This window comes from Taudactylus pleione, unplaced genomic scaffold (genome assembly GCF_031769625.1).
Source record: "Taudactylus pleione unplaced genomic scaffold, aTauple2 ptg000016l, whole genome shotgun sequence".
Classification (NCBI taxonomy): domain Eukaryota; kingdom Metazoa; phylum Chordata; class Amphibia; order Anura; family Myobatrachidae; genus Taudactylus; species Taudactylus pleione.
In genome coordinates, this window is record NW_028284418.1 from 40708113 (window position 1) to 40723477 (window position 15365).

The 15365-nt window shown below is 43.8% G+C and overlaps 1 protein-coding gene across 5 annotated transcripts in view; it reads right to left on the bottom strand.

The window, feature by feature from the left end:
* The window catches only part of ASCC1 (activating signal cointegrator 1 complex subunit 1), a 289341-nt gene that overhangs the window by 197282 nt on the left and 76694 nt on the right, over positions 1–15365 (bottom strand). For all 5 annotated transcript variants that reach the window (XM_088475726.1, XM_088475725.1, XM_088475728.1 and 2 more), the window contains exons 6-7: positions 10065–10201; positions 5762–5881 (exon numbers count right to left, since the gene is read on the bottom strand). In XM_088475726.1, coding sequence (XP_088331852.1) covers positions 5762–5881; positions 10065–10201 — 257 coding nt within the window. The remainder of the gene's footprint in view (positions 1–5761; positions 5882–10064; positions 10202–15365) is intronic.

A 15365-nucleotide genomic window follows, 5' to 3' on the forward strand; every position in this document is an offset into this window, starting at 1 on the left:
GATAACCTTATCTACAGGTAAGAGGGAACGTCTATGCCGCAATTGTCTGGACCAGACAGATGTCAACTTCTTGGAAGCATAGCAGAGTCCCAAGTGCTGGGATAGCATTTCTGCTGTCTGAGACCCAGACTATAATTGCTCATCTATCTGATACTGATCTTGTTAACTGTCTAATTCAGTCTCCGTACCATTTTTAAAAGATCCAAATGCATTTGAGACATCCCCACCTTTACTTCTTAGGATAACTAGATTATGACTGGCCTGTAGACAGGTTTACTCTATGGAGACCTCTGATACGGTACATTTGTGAACAATGTAGCATTCAACTAGTATACTGAATAAAAAGCATTTCAAGACCAAATTGTCCCTCTGCGTACTTAAAATGGGTCAGATAATTCAGTGGATAAGTGGATCTCTTAATGAACAAATGGAGATGTGTGAAAAGGAGACATGCTTGACGGTAAATAACTGCTAACAGTAAGCAGCACCTGAGCATCATGTGCTTTGCCGATAGCAGTGGTTCCAAAACTGGGTGCCTTGGCAACTGGGGGAGCCAAGGTGCATTCGCAGTGGTGCTGCAGGCAGGTAGTCTGGTCCCAAATCAAATGATTTGGCGGGGCGTTTACCGGAGGGCAGAATATTTGCCAATTCAGTTCCTGCCCCACTGGAGTTTACAATCTATATTGCCTACCACAAGTACACACATGCATACACTAGGGTTAATTTTATTGGGAGTCAGTTAACCTACCAGTATATTTCTGGAGTGTGGAAAGAGACTGGAGTACCCGGGGGATATACAGTACAAACAACACAGTTAGGGCTGTGGTGAGAATGGAACCCAAGACCTCAGTGCTGTAAGGCAGTAATGCCATCCATTATACCACCCGATTCTCTTATTTTATACATTTTTAAATAGAAACATTTTGGCCTAGGGGTGCCATGGACACATACTTGACACTGCTACAAACAAATATCACAGTCAATGTCACAGACCTGGAGGTCGATTGGTGTATACTGAGATCAGTAGGTGATATAAAATAAGCTCATATCACATTTTAAAATTAGATGCAACTTGATAATTATCTTGTGTGTTATTTTGTTTTGTCATATTGATATGGACATTATGGGCCTGATTCAGAGATGGAAGGTATTTGCATCGTGCAATGCGAAAATATGCTAAAGCTGCACTGCCGGCATCACAGATGCAAGTGCTGTGTCCGAAGACCATCGGTCACGGCATCGGCTAGCTCAGTGAGCCTAGGGCTTCTCAGAATGGCAGTCTTAGCTCCATAGCCAAGGCCAGTAAATATGAGCCAGAAGACGCAGACACTGGCCTCGCCACTCCCAGGTTTTTTGGAACACTGACTGTCACCCATTGCCCGTCCCCAAATGGCTGCACCGTGTCAATCATGGGGCACTGCGACCGTAGTCGCAGAAAGACATCTGCACATGCACAGTGCAAATCCTGCGCATGTGCAGACCTTCAACAATCATAGATGTATATAAACCATCGGATTTACGTACATTTCTAAATCAGGCCCTATGAGCACTCCCTTGTCCTTTTTTTAGGGGATGGGTATGATATGTCGATAGTCAATGTCATCATATGGACTGAGAATGTTGACACAGTCTTTATGCAATCCGTGATGAAATGTCGATATGATAGAATGTCGACATATCGTTCCTGGTGGTCCAGGGGTGACTTGCCTTCCAGGTCCTGGCAGTCATGTGACCTTGACTTCTGAGTCAGACCTCCTCTGGCGTGCGGGTGAGCATTTCTCCCCTACTCCTTATCCCTCCCCTCCCCCTCTAGTGGCTAACCCTAACCACCCTCCCCCCTGCAGCCTAACCCCTCCCAGTCTGACCCGAATGTTGCCATTCTGACAATGTCGACATTTCTCCTGTCATCATTCTGACAATGGGCCTGATTCACTACCATATGCAACTGCGTATGCAAAGCGATGACGCACACAGTTCAACTGCAATAGTATGCTAATTCATTGCGAATGCTAATCCCTTGCAGCACTACAAAAGGACACCCACTTTAATTACCACAAATCCGTAATGTTTAGCAAGACTGCGAAACCATTGGTGCATGCAAGTACAGGTTGAGTCTCCGATATCCAAAATGCTTGGGACCAGTGGTACTTTGGATAACGGAATAATCCGTATTTTGGAATAATTGTATATCATAATGAAATATCTTGGGAATGGGACCCCAATATACACACATAATGCATTTATGTGTTATATACACCTTATACACACAGCCTGCAGCTCATTTTATACAATATTTTCAATAATTTTGTGGCTCAAGCAAAGTTTGTGTACATACATGAAATAAATTTATGTTTCATTTACACCTTATACACACAGCCTGAAGGTAATTTTATACCATATTTTTAATAATTTGTGCCTTAGACAAAGTTTGTGTTCATTGAACCATCAAAAATCAAAAGTTTTGTTATCTCAGTCATGCCAAAATTATTCCGTAATTCGGAATATTTGGATATGGGAGACTCAACCTGTACCATCACAGCCACACGCACAATTGCACCATCTCTGACCTTACTCAGAAATTTCTAACAACCACGCACGCTATGAGGCCTCAGACTCTGTAGGCCGAACGCAGACGTGCCAGTGCGTTTCAATGCCATTTGCATGGGCATGCATAAATTAGCCACTGCGATACCAGATGCTGCCTGAGGTCTCATATTGTGCGCTGAAGTAAACAATTCCTGAGTAAAGTCTGGGCTTCATTAACTGATTGTTTCTCTATTTTGTTAAAGTAAAAGATGTGAAGAAGGGGAAGTGGGCGACCTTATGTTAAGCTTTGATCGCAATGCGAATGCAAACATTTAAATATCATCGCTGATATCAGCAGCGCGTATAAGCAGAGTAGCGATCCGCAGTGAGACAAGCTCTGTATTCCTTGCTGAATCAGGCCCAAAGGCAAAATTTTAACAATGTCATCATCCTACCTGTCCACATTGTGGTGTCGACATTATCGACCTTTTGACTATGGGCCTGATTCAGACCCGCTCGTAAGCGGGTCGATGGTGGCCCAGTGCACGCGAGCCCCATGGCGAGTGAGACCTTCGCTCGCTCGGGAGCTCGCAGCAAAATGGGGTGGCTGTCAATGTTGATCGAGCTGTCGATCAACATTGACAGCCACCCCATTTTGTAGGCGGGTAAGGGGGTGGCTGAACAAACGGAGGCGTTCCCGAAGGAACGCCTGCCGTTTGTCGGCGGCCCTACTGACATCACTCGTGATGTCAGTAGTGAACTTCCGGCTCTATTAGAGCTGGAAGTCCACTTGGCATTGCGAGTGCTGAGACCCTACCACAAGGGTCTCCTCGCAATGCCGATGGTCGGGATAATCGCGATCATCGCCAGGCTGCTCGCACAAGCTGTGGGTGGTCACCCACAGCTGTGCGAGCGGCCTGGAGGCCAGAACTAAAAAAATAGGAACGCCCTGATTCAGAGCGAGCACACGCAAATAGCATGCACCTCTGAATCAGGCCTTATATCTCCTTTTTATGGCATCTTTGCTTGGAAGTCTTCAGCTTGGACAGGGACAAAAGTTGAGCAATCACAGAATCGGTGGAATTTGAACTTTATTAAAGCGCTGGAAAGAGTCTCTTTGTGGATAGTATATAAATGCAAAAGACTGGAACTCCCTGCAGTATGTAAAATGTATTGGTGCCCTCCAATAGTGGCCACATCAGCCATTTACTGGGAGAGGGAAACAAATTCCCTATGCATGCCAGGAATAACTGCTTTAAATATCTCCTGCTTTGAATTAATGTTATGTACCATATAAAGTTTGCATTCTTGATCAAAAAGACTAGTATGTGCAAAGTACGGTTACAGGCCATATTGCAGCTCGTCTAGCCCGCTGCCTATTAACGCTCCACAACCTGTACTGGCTCCTTCATTACTCACTTGGAAGTAATTTCCCTCCAGCTGCTATTACTGGCAGCTGGAGGGAGCAGTCAGCATGTGGTTTGCTCCACAGCACATATGCTAGATGGACATGATAGACTGTTATATAATAGATATGGGATGCAGTTAAAATCCCGACAGTCGGGATACTGGTAACTAGATTGCCGGTGCCGGAGCCCCGACACCTGTCAGATTCCCAATACCGGCATCCCGAAGGTAAGTAGCGGGGTTAGGGGGAGGTTTAGGGTTAGGCACTAAGGGGGGAGGGTTAGGTTTAGGCACTAGCGGGGAGGATTACGGTCAGGCACCAGGGAGGGAGGGTAGCGTAGGGTTAGAATACTGACCGACAAGTGTCGGTATTATAACCCTGTTGGGATTCTGACCACCGTGATCCCGAGCGCCGGCATCCCGTACCCATCCCATAGACACATATGTATACATATATAACACACACATAAATCTGTTGAAAAAGCAGAAAATAAATTATGTTTATATTCACTCTATGGTGTGTGCTGAAAATTCTTCTACATCCGTCCCTATGGCAACTGAGACACATTTTGTACTTACGACTCCTTGCACTTAGAAAAGCAGAACAGTAATTGGAAGTAAACATTTCCCATTGATACTTTTAGAAACTAGTATGGATTTTGCAGCGGCATAGCAGGGTTTCAGTGTGCCCTGTGCCACCCTTGCCCTCTGAACACATGATGGAGGGGGCAGGGCTGACAGTACTGAGAAGTGGAGAAGTGCCTGGAGAGTCCGGAAGACGCTCAGCGTGGCTGTACAGACTGCAGCAGTAATCCAGGCTGCAGGGTGCTGTTCCAGGCACACTGCTAGCCAGAAGCAAGGGCCATGGGGCTGCGGTGGTGCTGCCCCCAGAGCCCTGCGGTCTGTGTGACAGCACCACAAGCACACCCCTAGTTACAGCCCTGGGATGTTGGGATCTATTCACATTGCTACACTGATATTTCCATTCAATCTGCAGCAAGAAAACAGATTGCTATTTGACCTTTATAAAACGGAAGGTAATGGATATTTGTATTTGTTTGAGCTTAACTAGTACTTTCATTTTGTATGTGCATCTGGTTTTTATTTCCCTGGACATGGCAAATGCACTTTTATTATTTATTAATAGCATATCCAGACAAAGACGGGTTCCATTGTACATGAATTCTGTACTGTAACTGTAGCATTTGTGGCTACCACTCAGCGATTGTAAATATGCATATTGGTATTGAAGACCGGAGATTCACTTTTAAAAAATGGGCGGGTCCCCAGGGACGCGCTCTGCTACGACCAATCTCCTTGAGATAGACAGCGCTGTCATTGAAATCCGGCTACGGTCGCGAGCCAATCAGAGCTCGCAGACCAGCAGCCAGTCAGCAACGGCTGCTGGTCCGTGAGCTTGGATTGGCTTGTGACTGACACCAGATTCAATGACGGCGGCACCATCTCTTGGGGGCCGCAGTGCCCGACAGCGCAGGCTGGGATTACCATCACGACCATCTCAATGGGACCCAGAAATAGTCATGTAGGGACCCATTTTTTTTTTTTATTAAAGTGGAGGATCACTGGGACCCACATATTTTGTCACTCAGTGCAATCACTGCTACTGTCCAGTAATATCTTCAGTGTGTTACCCTTACTGTACTGCATGTATACAGGGAGCATTTTACTCTTGTAATGACAAAACAAATTCCATCCAACTCATCATAGCCACACAATGCTTTATACTATGGACAAAGGAAGGAAAAAAATCCATGTAAATAATATGACAAAGACACAATATAGGTGCAGATAATGCTGCACAACTGACCTTCCTGATCCGTCCTTCATTTGCACTTTGGCATATAAGACATCCACCATTGCTGGGTCATCATTCATATATTCTATTCCAGATACTTTCACCTGCAGTGGCTTCCCAGCAACAATTTTGCTAGAATTAAATAAATAAAAAAACTGAAGTATATCGTTATTTAACTGATATTCATTCTAAAAGAGAAATACTCATATATGAAAGGTAAATGGCTAAGGCAAACAAAGCAAGTAATCTGTATTTGATGTCATTGTATTCTCCTTGCCCTCCTTTACTTGTAATGGATAGAATCAGAAAGGATAGGATATGTAGGCACGTATTCAATTTCAGGCGAGATGTAGGAATCGGCGATAAATTATCGCCGATTCCGACATTTCGCCTCAAATTGAATACGTCATTTTCGGCCTATTTGAAACATCCCTGTATTCAATTACATTGACTTTTCGCCGATGCGAAAAGTCAATGTAAAAAAAACGTGCAGAATTGGGGTTTAGGGGTGTAGGGTAAAAAAAAAAATAACCTGCAGCCTTTATTAAGTCACCTTAGGAAAAACTGTGTCAAAAAAATAAATAAAAAATACACTCAGGACCTCCCGAAAAATGGTGTTAAAATTTGGGGGTGAAAAAAAAAAAAGGGGAACAGTGTTTAAAAATAGCGAAATAGGTTCAGGGGTATTCTGCAAGTATGCGGCAGGTGTTTCCTATAATAGGCTATTAGCATTTTTGCTGAATTTTGAAAAAAATAGTTTAGGGACTTAAAAATGGGTACTAGCATATTTTTAAGTACCCCAAATTTGATGGGACCACTTTTTAAAACGAAAAAAAAAAAGCTAAGTGCTCTTCTGCATCACTTCTTCAATGTCGGGAAAAAAGCACCTGCTATGGCTATTTAAAAACCCGACTTTCTTCTACAGGCAAAAACAGGGGTACCCATAGTGATCCCCCAGGTCTAGACATCTTTAGAGGGGTCCTACAATTATTTCCAGAAAATTCCTGTATTTTTCCGCGGATCCAAGTTTTGCATGTTTCCGCTTTCGCCTGCTTTGGAATTGAATACGGGGAATAGCGGGCACGCGCCCGATACTTTTCCTCCTGGAAAGCAGGCAAAGGAGGCGAAATTGAATACGGGTTTAATCCGGAAAGGACATTTAGAAGGAACTCTCCACCTGACATGCCCCACATGTTACTGAAATCCCCTCCCTCAACAGAACCCACCTTCTATCCCCCCCCCCCCCCCCCGTCTCTGGGAACTAAGGGCCTGATTCAGACCCGGTCGCAAGGCTGCATACGCATGCAGTCTGCCAATGCTTGCAATCTGCGCATGGGTATAAGACGCAGTGCGTGTGAGCGAACTAGTCCATGCGATCGGGAAGCGCTCGCACCCTGTACATAGATGCTCCGCATACATGAGTGACAGGACATGCCGTTTGTGGGTGGTGAGAGGGGGTGGTCGATGGTAACGGAGGTGTGGCGGTGCGAACACAGAAGTGTCTGTGCATTGGAACGCCATTTCAGGGGCGTGCATAATTAAGACGGATCGTCAGCGTACATGTCACATGGCTGAATTAAACACAGCAGCACTCGCAGTGCTTGCGGTAGGGTATGGTCAGCCACAAGTGCTGCGTATGGGTCCAATGTCACGAATTGTTTAATACACTTCCTGGAGATGAAGTATGTTACTAAGGAAAAGTGGGCGTCGTGTGTCAGGCTGGTGGGCATCTAAATACATATTGCGATTGCACGGCAAAACATAGTTGGCGTGCTAATGTCTTGCTAGCAATCGCAGGTTTTGCATACTTTGGATGCGGACAGCTGCGTGCGAATGCAGCCTTGCGAACGGGTCTGAATCAGGCAAGTTTATTCTTTTGTGTAATATTATAATCACCCAACCACAGCCCTCTACCCATACACCTGCCTGCTCCTAACTTATCTCATCATCTATTCCCTTTCTATCAGTATTCTTCCCCGGAACCTTTAAGCGAACTCTTATGGGGCCTATCCACTAGGCGACCTGAAAGACTGAACGTCTAGCGTACAGACCTTCAGGTCACCGAGGTGCGGTGCCCGCACTGAACGTCATTCAGTGCAGGAGTCCGACCTCCTATCTCTGAACATGCCGAACCTGACGAGCGCCTTCGGGTTGACGGGCACGTTCAGTAGATAGTCAGGGTCGGCAAGGACCCAGTGTGCACACGCATCGCTGGTCCTTGCCGGCTATCCATTACACGACTTTGTGAACAATCTGACCAAAACCAGGAGGTTTTGGTCGCATTGTTCACAAAGTCGTGTAATGGATAGGCCCCTTTAGCTTACCTGTCCTCAAAAAGCCTTCTCTTGGCAATGCATCAATTCAACTACCACACAATTTCTCCTGTCCCATTTGCATCCAAACTACTCTAACAGCTTATATACAGTATATGTAGCCATTCTCGCTTTCTCTTCTCTCATTTCTTCTTTGACTCTTCCAATCGAGTTTCATTACCCGTCACTTTGTCAAAACTGCCCTCACTGATGTCACCAATGTACTATGGGGGTCATTCAGACCCACTCGCAAGCGGCAGTACGCTCGCAAGTGGGTCGATGTTCCCCACTGCGCATGCGCACGACGGAGGGGGCTCCGTCATGTGCATGCGCGAGACCCGCATAGCGACAGCCAAGCTGTTGCTCCGGGTCTCGCACCAAAGGGGGCGTGCTGTCGATGGTGATTGACAGCACGCCCCCTTTGGTGGGCGTGCTGGGGGTGTGGCTGCCAGACGGAGGCGTTCCCATGGGAACGCCTACCGTCTGGGTCCGGCCCCACTGATATCACTAGTGGGAGTGATTTTGGCACTGATAGAGCCAAAATCACTCCAGGGCTTGTGGCTGGGAAACCCTACCACAGGGTTTCCGTCGCAAGTCCGATGGTCGCGATGGTCAAGACCATCGCGACCATCTTTTTGGACGCTCGTATATGCTGTGGGTGGTCACCCACAGCTATACGAGCGTCCAGGAGGACTGATTCAGAGCGTCCGGCTCTGAATCATGCCCTATGTCTGAAGTTAATGTCTCCATGCTCATCCACATGGACCCCTCTGCAACTCACTATAACTGACCACTTTCTCCTCTTGCACACCTTTTTACTCCATTGGTCTTTGTGGCACTATTCTCTCTGGTTCACTCACTCACTCTCCTGACACTCCGCCTCAGTTTATACCTTCAGCCCCTCCTCATCTACATAGCTCACAGCCCCCTGCTAATTATCAACCCTCATCTCACTCTACACTATCTCACGCTATCTCCCCTATTCCAATAACAGACACCATAACTCCCTACTCCTGCCTCCTAGACGTCTCCTGTGTCACTCTAAAAAACATTGCTTTCGAGTAATTTCCATAAAATTATGCAATAAACAAAATTAGTATAGCCGAGAGGAATTACAAAATCCCGAACAAATGTCAGGCATATGAAAAAAAAACCAACAATGGCAAAACAATAAGTGTGTGTGTGTGTTATATATATAATATACACTCACATACATACAATTATATATCTTTTATACAAAGAGTACAAAACATTGTTTCTAAGCAAAATCCCTGTAAAGATAAATCCATAGATGTACATATAAAGGGCAAAGTAGAAATTGACACAGAAGCCAATGCTAGTGCGAGTATACCTTCTGTAATATTGATGTCAGGTGCAATCATTCGCTTGGGCGCATAGAATCTGTGCAAACAGCTGTTCGAAGACCCAGTTTCCTACCGAATACCAATCTGCCTATGCCCACAGTCTCCCTTTGTGTCACCCACTTAGTTTGTGAACTCTCAAGAACAAGGCCCTAAATCCTCCTGTCTCCTTTTCCGCTCATGTGTCCACGTGCGATCCTTGTATTATGCGCCTTGCATGTTCTGTGCAACACATATTTGTTAAATAGCTTATATATTCTACCTTATGTATTATGCTTCATTGTTTTACTATATTTGCATTTATGTTCCATGAATATCCCGTTGCCTGTTGATACTTTATGTATTTGTACTGTGCTATATTTCCCTACAGTACAGTGCTGCAGAAGTTTGAGATGCCATATAAATAAACAATAGTAATTGCAATCTTCACTGCCAAACTGGGTCTAGACTTTATAACTCATCCAGCAGCCTGTTACATTTTCTCAGAGAATGAGTTTCTATTTATTATTTTTTTGTTACTCTACCTGAGCAAATGAAACCTGAACTATCTATTTCATGTGGCAGTGGGGCAAATATGCACCACAAATATATTATTTACAGTGTAGATACTGGCAACTACTGTATGTATAGCCATATACTCACTCCAGAAAATCCTCTTTGCAGTTCTGTAGCAGCTGATTAGCCTGTGTCACTTCATTCTCATTCAGCAAAACCAGGGTTCCTATTGTCAGGTGAAGCTTTGCTGGGTTCTGGAAAATGGTGCTCTCCACTCCACGGTCCTGTACAAATAAAAAATAAGAGCAAAAGTAGTTAATTAGTTAACTTCCCTCCCATCACACAGTTTTCAAGGTTATATCCTCATTGCTATGTATTTCTCTTTTTTTTTTTGCTCAGAGAAATGAAAACAATTTTATAGACAGCAACACATTTTTATGAATTAAATTGAATTGCTATTTTATAATTTTTTTCAATAGAAACAAAATAATATATGTTCTAATTTAAACGTGTATTATCAGCATTTATTTGAGGCGCTGTAAGATTTCTGAGGCGCAAACATACAAAACAGGGTAAACAAAGTAACAGAATAACTCTTATACATAAGTAAAAGTGTAGGCATAATTATAACAGATGCCTATTGGCTGATATAGTGCGCGTGAGGCAGTCTAAAATATTTATTAGTCTCCAAATCTTACTGAAACATCTCTTAAAATTGTTTAAAATGTATAATACATGCCACAATAAATAGAATTACACATCACACAAATGCTTCCAGTTCAAAATGGATATACAGGTAAAATCGGAAATTAACAAAAGATACAAGATTGAAAATCCTACAATAAATTTTATGGCATTTAAAGACCCAACCTCTAGGTATTCTTTAATTAAGAACGAGGCAAACAAGAAGTTATCTATATGGCCGAAGTATGACCTTCAAAGAGAACACTACAACTTAGATTCCTGGCTGGCATATATGATAAACCCTTTTGAGAGTCATTGACAGGAATACAATAATATATGACCTTCATTATGTTTGCACATGGTGACATGGAAAAAGCATCGCTCAGTTAAAACCTTTCCATTAATACAGCACCTAAAGTGGAACTATACCCAGTAGATGGATAATTTCCAAACTCATGTTATCTTTATTTAAGAAAATATTGAAGTCATCAGTTCAACCTCAAGAAACAGGTCACATTCAAGGTCAGAGGGCAATCCTATCAGTACTAGTGCTTATGACAGTAAATAAGGAGGTCCTATTATTTTCAATGTTGTAAAGTATTTCACAAGACTTCTTCAATGCGTCCTAAAGATAAGGAAAAGGATCATCGTCAGAGGAGTTCTAGGAAATGATGTTATTCCTGTGATATCACTTAAGAGGGATGAAATCCTGCCATTATTGCTTGAAATCTAATCAAATGTCCCCAATGGCAGAATAATGAAATTGTTGACTGAGAAGGCATTAACTAGGGTGACACAGCCATTACTCACCAAGACGACAAATATAATCACAACACACTTATCAATTCAAACAATAAAGAATGAGAAGGCCCAACAATGAACATTGAGAAAGGCGAACTGTTGATCAAGCTGATTTAGAGAGATTCTCAAGCTGGATAAAGATCCTCCAGAGCTACTAGCAGATTACAGGAAGTTCCAAGAAATATGTATCGGATTATGGAAGAAAAAAAAACTACAATTTTGAAACCTTCCTCCCAAGGTTCAGAGCTCTGACTGGGTTCAATATAAGTCAATCTTTGGAGAACACGTCAGTGTCTTCACCATAACCAGGACATGCTGTAGAATAACTACAAGACAGAGAGGTTTGTGATTTCTCAATTATTGTCTGCAAGTAAAAAATGTACAGAACTTAGGGCCTGATTCAGACTTGGGAATAGAGAGAGATATCTATCTCAACTGTGAACCTGAACAAACCATATTGCAATGCAAGGAGTGAAAATACATTAAAAAAAATTTAAAATGTGGGGTAAATACTGGCTGCTTTTGCATGTAGCCCACAAATACTGCACAGCTTATTATTACTCTATAATTTAGATGTCAGTTTGGAAACACTCCTCCCAAATCTAAATCTCTCTGCACATTTTCAATCTGCCCCACCTGCAGTGCAGCATGGTTTCACCAAAATGATCAGTTGAGAGAGATATCTCTCTCTATTCCCAAGTCTGAATCAGGCCCTTCGTCAGTTTGGTCTACCGCTTGAGAAATTGAATGGCCAAGATCAATTTATAGGATGCATGCAACCACAATATTTGAGGGCTGCAAAAAAGAAAAAAAAAAAAAGATTTGCAGGTACAAGCCCTTTTGAGGCCTTTTTGTGCAACCTCAACGAAAACCTTTAGGTGATGGTGGAAATGTTGGCAGAACTAAGTGGGGAACAATCTTTATCTCAGTTTGATAAATGCTCAGACAAAGGAGGGCTTTGGAGCAGCACATCTAGTGCATCTTGAAATTTGTACCAGAGCAGGTGATAAACTGGGGAAACCCCCAACTCACTTAAACATTCAGAAAACGTCATGGGAGTTGATACAGATATCAAAGCATTCACTCCTCCTCTTCAAGGGAACGCAGACCAGGAGCTACAAGTAAAAAGGAAATTTGGAGTCTGCCATAAACTGGAGTTCATCTAAATACATGTCAGGCCACTATAAACAAATTATCTTCAGCTTAATAGAACAACTTGTTGAACTGGCTGAATAAAACCAATTTGATGTGCAATATATCTTTGAGGAACTTGGGACTTACTGGGCGCATTAATTGCATAGCTATGGACACTAAACCCGGAATCTGTGTTTTATCGCGTGTTAGTTGCGGTGATGTCAACGAATAGCTCCGGACACTTAACCTGCGCGCTAAATGCCCGTGGCCAATTATGTTTTCTTCATGAAGTGGTATGTGAACATAAGTATGCGATATAACAGAAGGGTTTGAACTATAGGGCAAAAATCTGTGTAAGTAAAATCCCTGTCACAAACAGCAGGGTTCAGAGTTCATACCAACTGTCATTAAAGTCTGACATGATGACAATTTTTATCACTCCTCAAATACTATATATATATATGTATATATATATATTATGTATACAGTATGTATACATGCATACATACATACACACTGAAGTGCCATAAGTCATGGCAGGCCCGCAACTAGGGGGGGGGCCTAACGGGGCACGTGACCCGGGTGCCGGACTTGAGGGGGTGCCAGGGAGAGGCTGCCGGGAGGCTAGGTTGCTGCTCTTGTGGGTTTGGCGCTGTATCCCGGCCTTGAGAGGCACAGAGACGCCGTTAGTCTGGTGTGATGCCGGTTGCAAGCCAATCAGTGCTCGCGGACTGGCAGCCAATCAGCAGAGGCTGCCAGTCCATGAGCGAAGCCACATTACAATGACGGCAGTATTGACAGTTCCCCAGTGTGTGGCAGCTCCGTCCCGAGCCACCCTGAGGTCACCCACCGCACAGCCCTGGCATGTAAGAGAAGGGAGATGGGGCCTTAATGTAAAAGAGGGCTTACTGTGGCATAATGTGTAAGGAGCCTTACTGTGGCATATGTAAGGGGTACTACTATGGCATAATGTGTATGGGGTATTACTGTGGCATAAATGTAGAAGGGGCATTACTGTGGCTTAATGTATAAGGGGCATTACTGTGGCTTAATGTGTTGTAAGGGGCATTACTGTGTCACAAAACCACACACCCTTTTCGTTCTCAATGTTGTATTTTATTTTGGGGGGGGGGACTCCAAATTAATAGCCTTGCCCCGGGTGACAAAAATCCTAGTTTCGGCCCTGGTCATGGGATAGCAGTTTGTATAGTCAATGGTAGGTGGCGTCACTGTACTGTGATTTCTTGGAAAAGCCTAGACCTGCATCTGTTGTAATCTGACATCTCGTGAGTCAGTTTGAACACCAGCTAGGAAGCTCATGGCAAGGTGGCATGAATAATCGGAATTCGAACGTAGCATGATAGTTGGTGCCCGATGTATGGGACATCCCATTTCCAAAGTTGTGCGGACATTTACATTCCTTGAACTACGGTGCCACGTGTGTACTGGGAATACCTCATGGAAGGTATTACCACCCACAGGGGAGAGCGCAATGCCCGACCACGGGTGCTTAATGATCGTGACCAGTGGTATCTGGCTATAATTGTCTGTGGTAACAGACAAGCGACCCTGGCTCAAATCACATCCACATTTAATGCAGGGGGTACCAAATGCATATCCAGCAGGTCAGTGCACCGTTCTTTAGCTTCCATTGGATGTGAGAGCAGAAGACCCACCAGAGTGCCCCTGCTAACACTACGTCGGACACAGCGCCTCATCCGGGCTTGTGACGTTGCTAATTAGACCCTGGAGAACTTACAACATGTGGCTAGGTACGATGAGTCACGGTTCCAGTTTTTTTACCGCTACGTTGCATTACTTGATGACCATTTGCAGCACTTCATGGACTTCATGCACCCCTACAACGATGGAATATTCCAGCAGGATAATGATAATTTCTGTTCTCTGGAAGCCGCTGAATACTGGAAGAGGCTGAGAAATGCGTTAACAAAATCTTTATCGGTGTGGTGAGCGATATAAGCCTGGAAAAGGAGATACTTTGTATACCTACTTAATAATAACACTGAAACATTATTACTTATGGCCGCGACATAGGATGTGATACGCAGGAACAGACAGGCATCTGCCGCGTGCTGAGTGAGGTGAGGTGGATTCACCACTGTCGAAGCCAGATAATTGGCTGAGACAGAAGCGGTTTCAAAATTAAATCTGTGCGACACCATTTTGCGAATAGCAATGAGATGCCATTTTGCGACTGGCCGCCCAGCGCCATTTTAGTGAATCTCGCCCATTATAAAGTACATACGGCGATGCTAATATTTAGCGTTGTGCGATTCCCACGCAATAGAAAGAAGTTAAAAGTCCTCACCATATAAATACAGACAGTCACTATAACATATAAAATGATCAACCCTGCAAAACACGTAGCATGGTGTACTCCGCAAACACGTAGTCGCACAACGCTAACTAGCGTCTTTTCCCAAAACCCCAATACTTACACACTGCACACTTACAAAAATGGTTCCCTAGCATTAAAGTGTAATATTCAAGGTTTATTCAGTATTATTAATATTGTGAAATAAATGTAATTTCATATCTACGGTTTAGTACATGGTAAGCAGACTGTGTTTGGTGTTGTACTGATCCACTGTGTCTTTGCAGATTTCCGGTACCATCGGTGAGAAGATCGCAACATCTGTCTGCAACTATAGAGAGTTAAACATTAAAATGTACTCTGTAATGTAACCAGCTTAGATTTATTACGCGGCGGGAAAAAGGACACAAAGGGCTGTTGGAGGCTGGTTTGTGTCCATTCGAATTGACCTATGAACTATACTGTAACAGAAGAACCAGGAAGAAGAACCAATG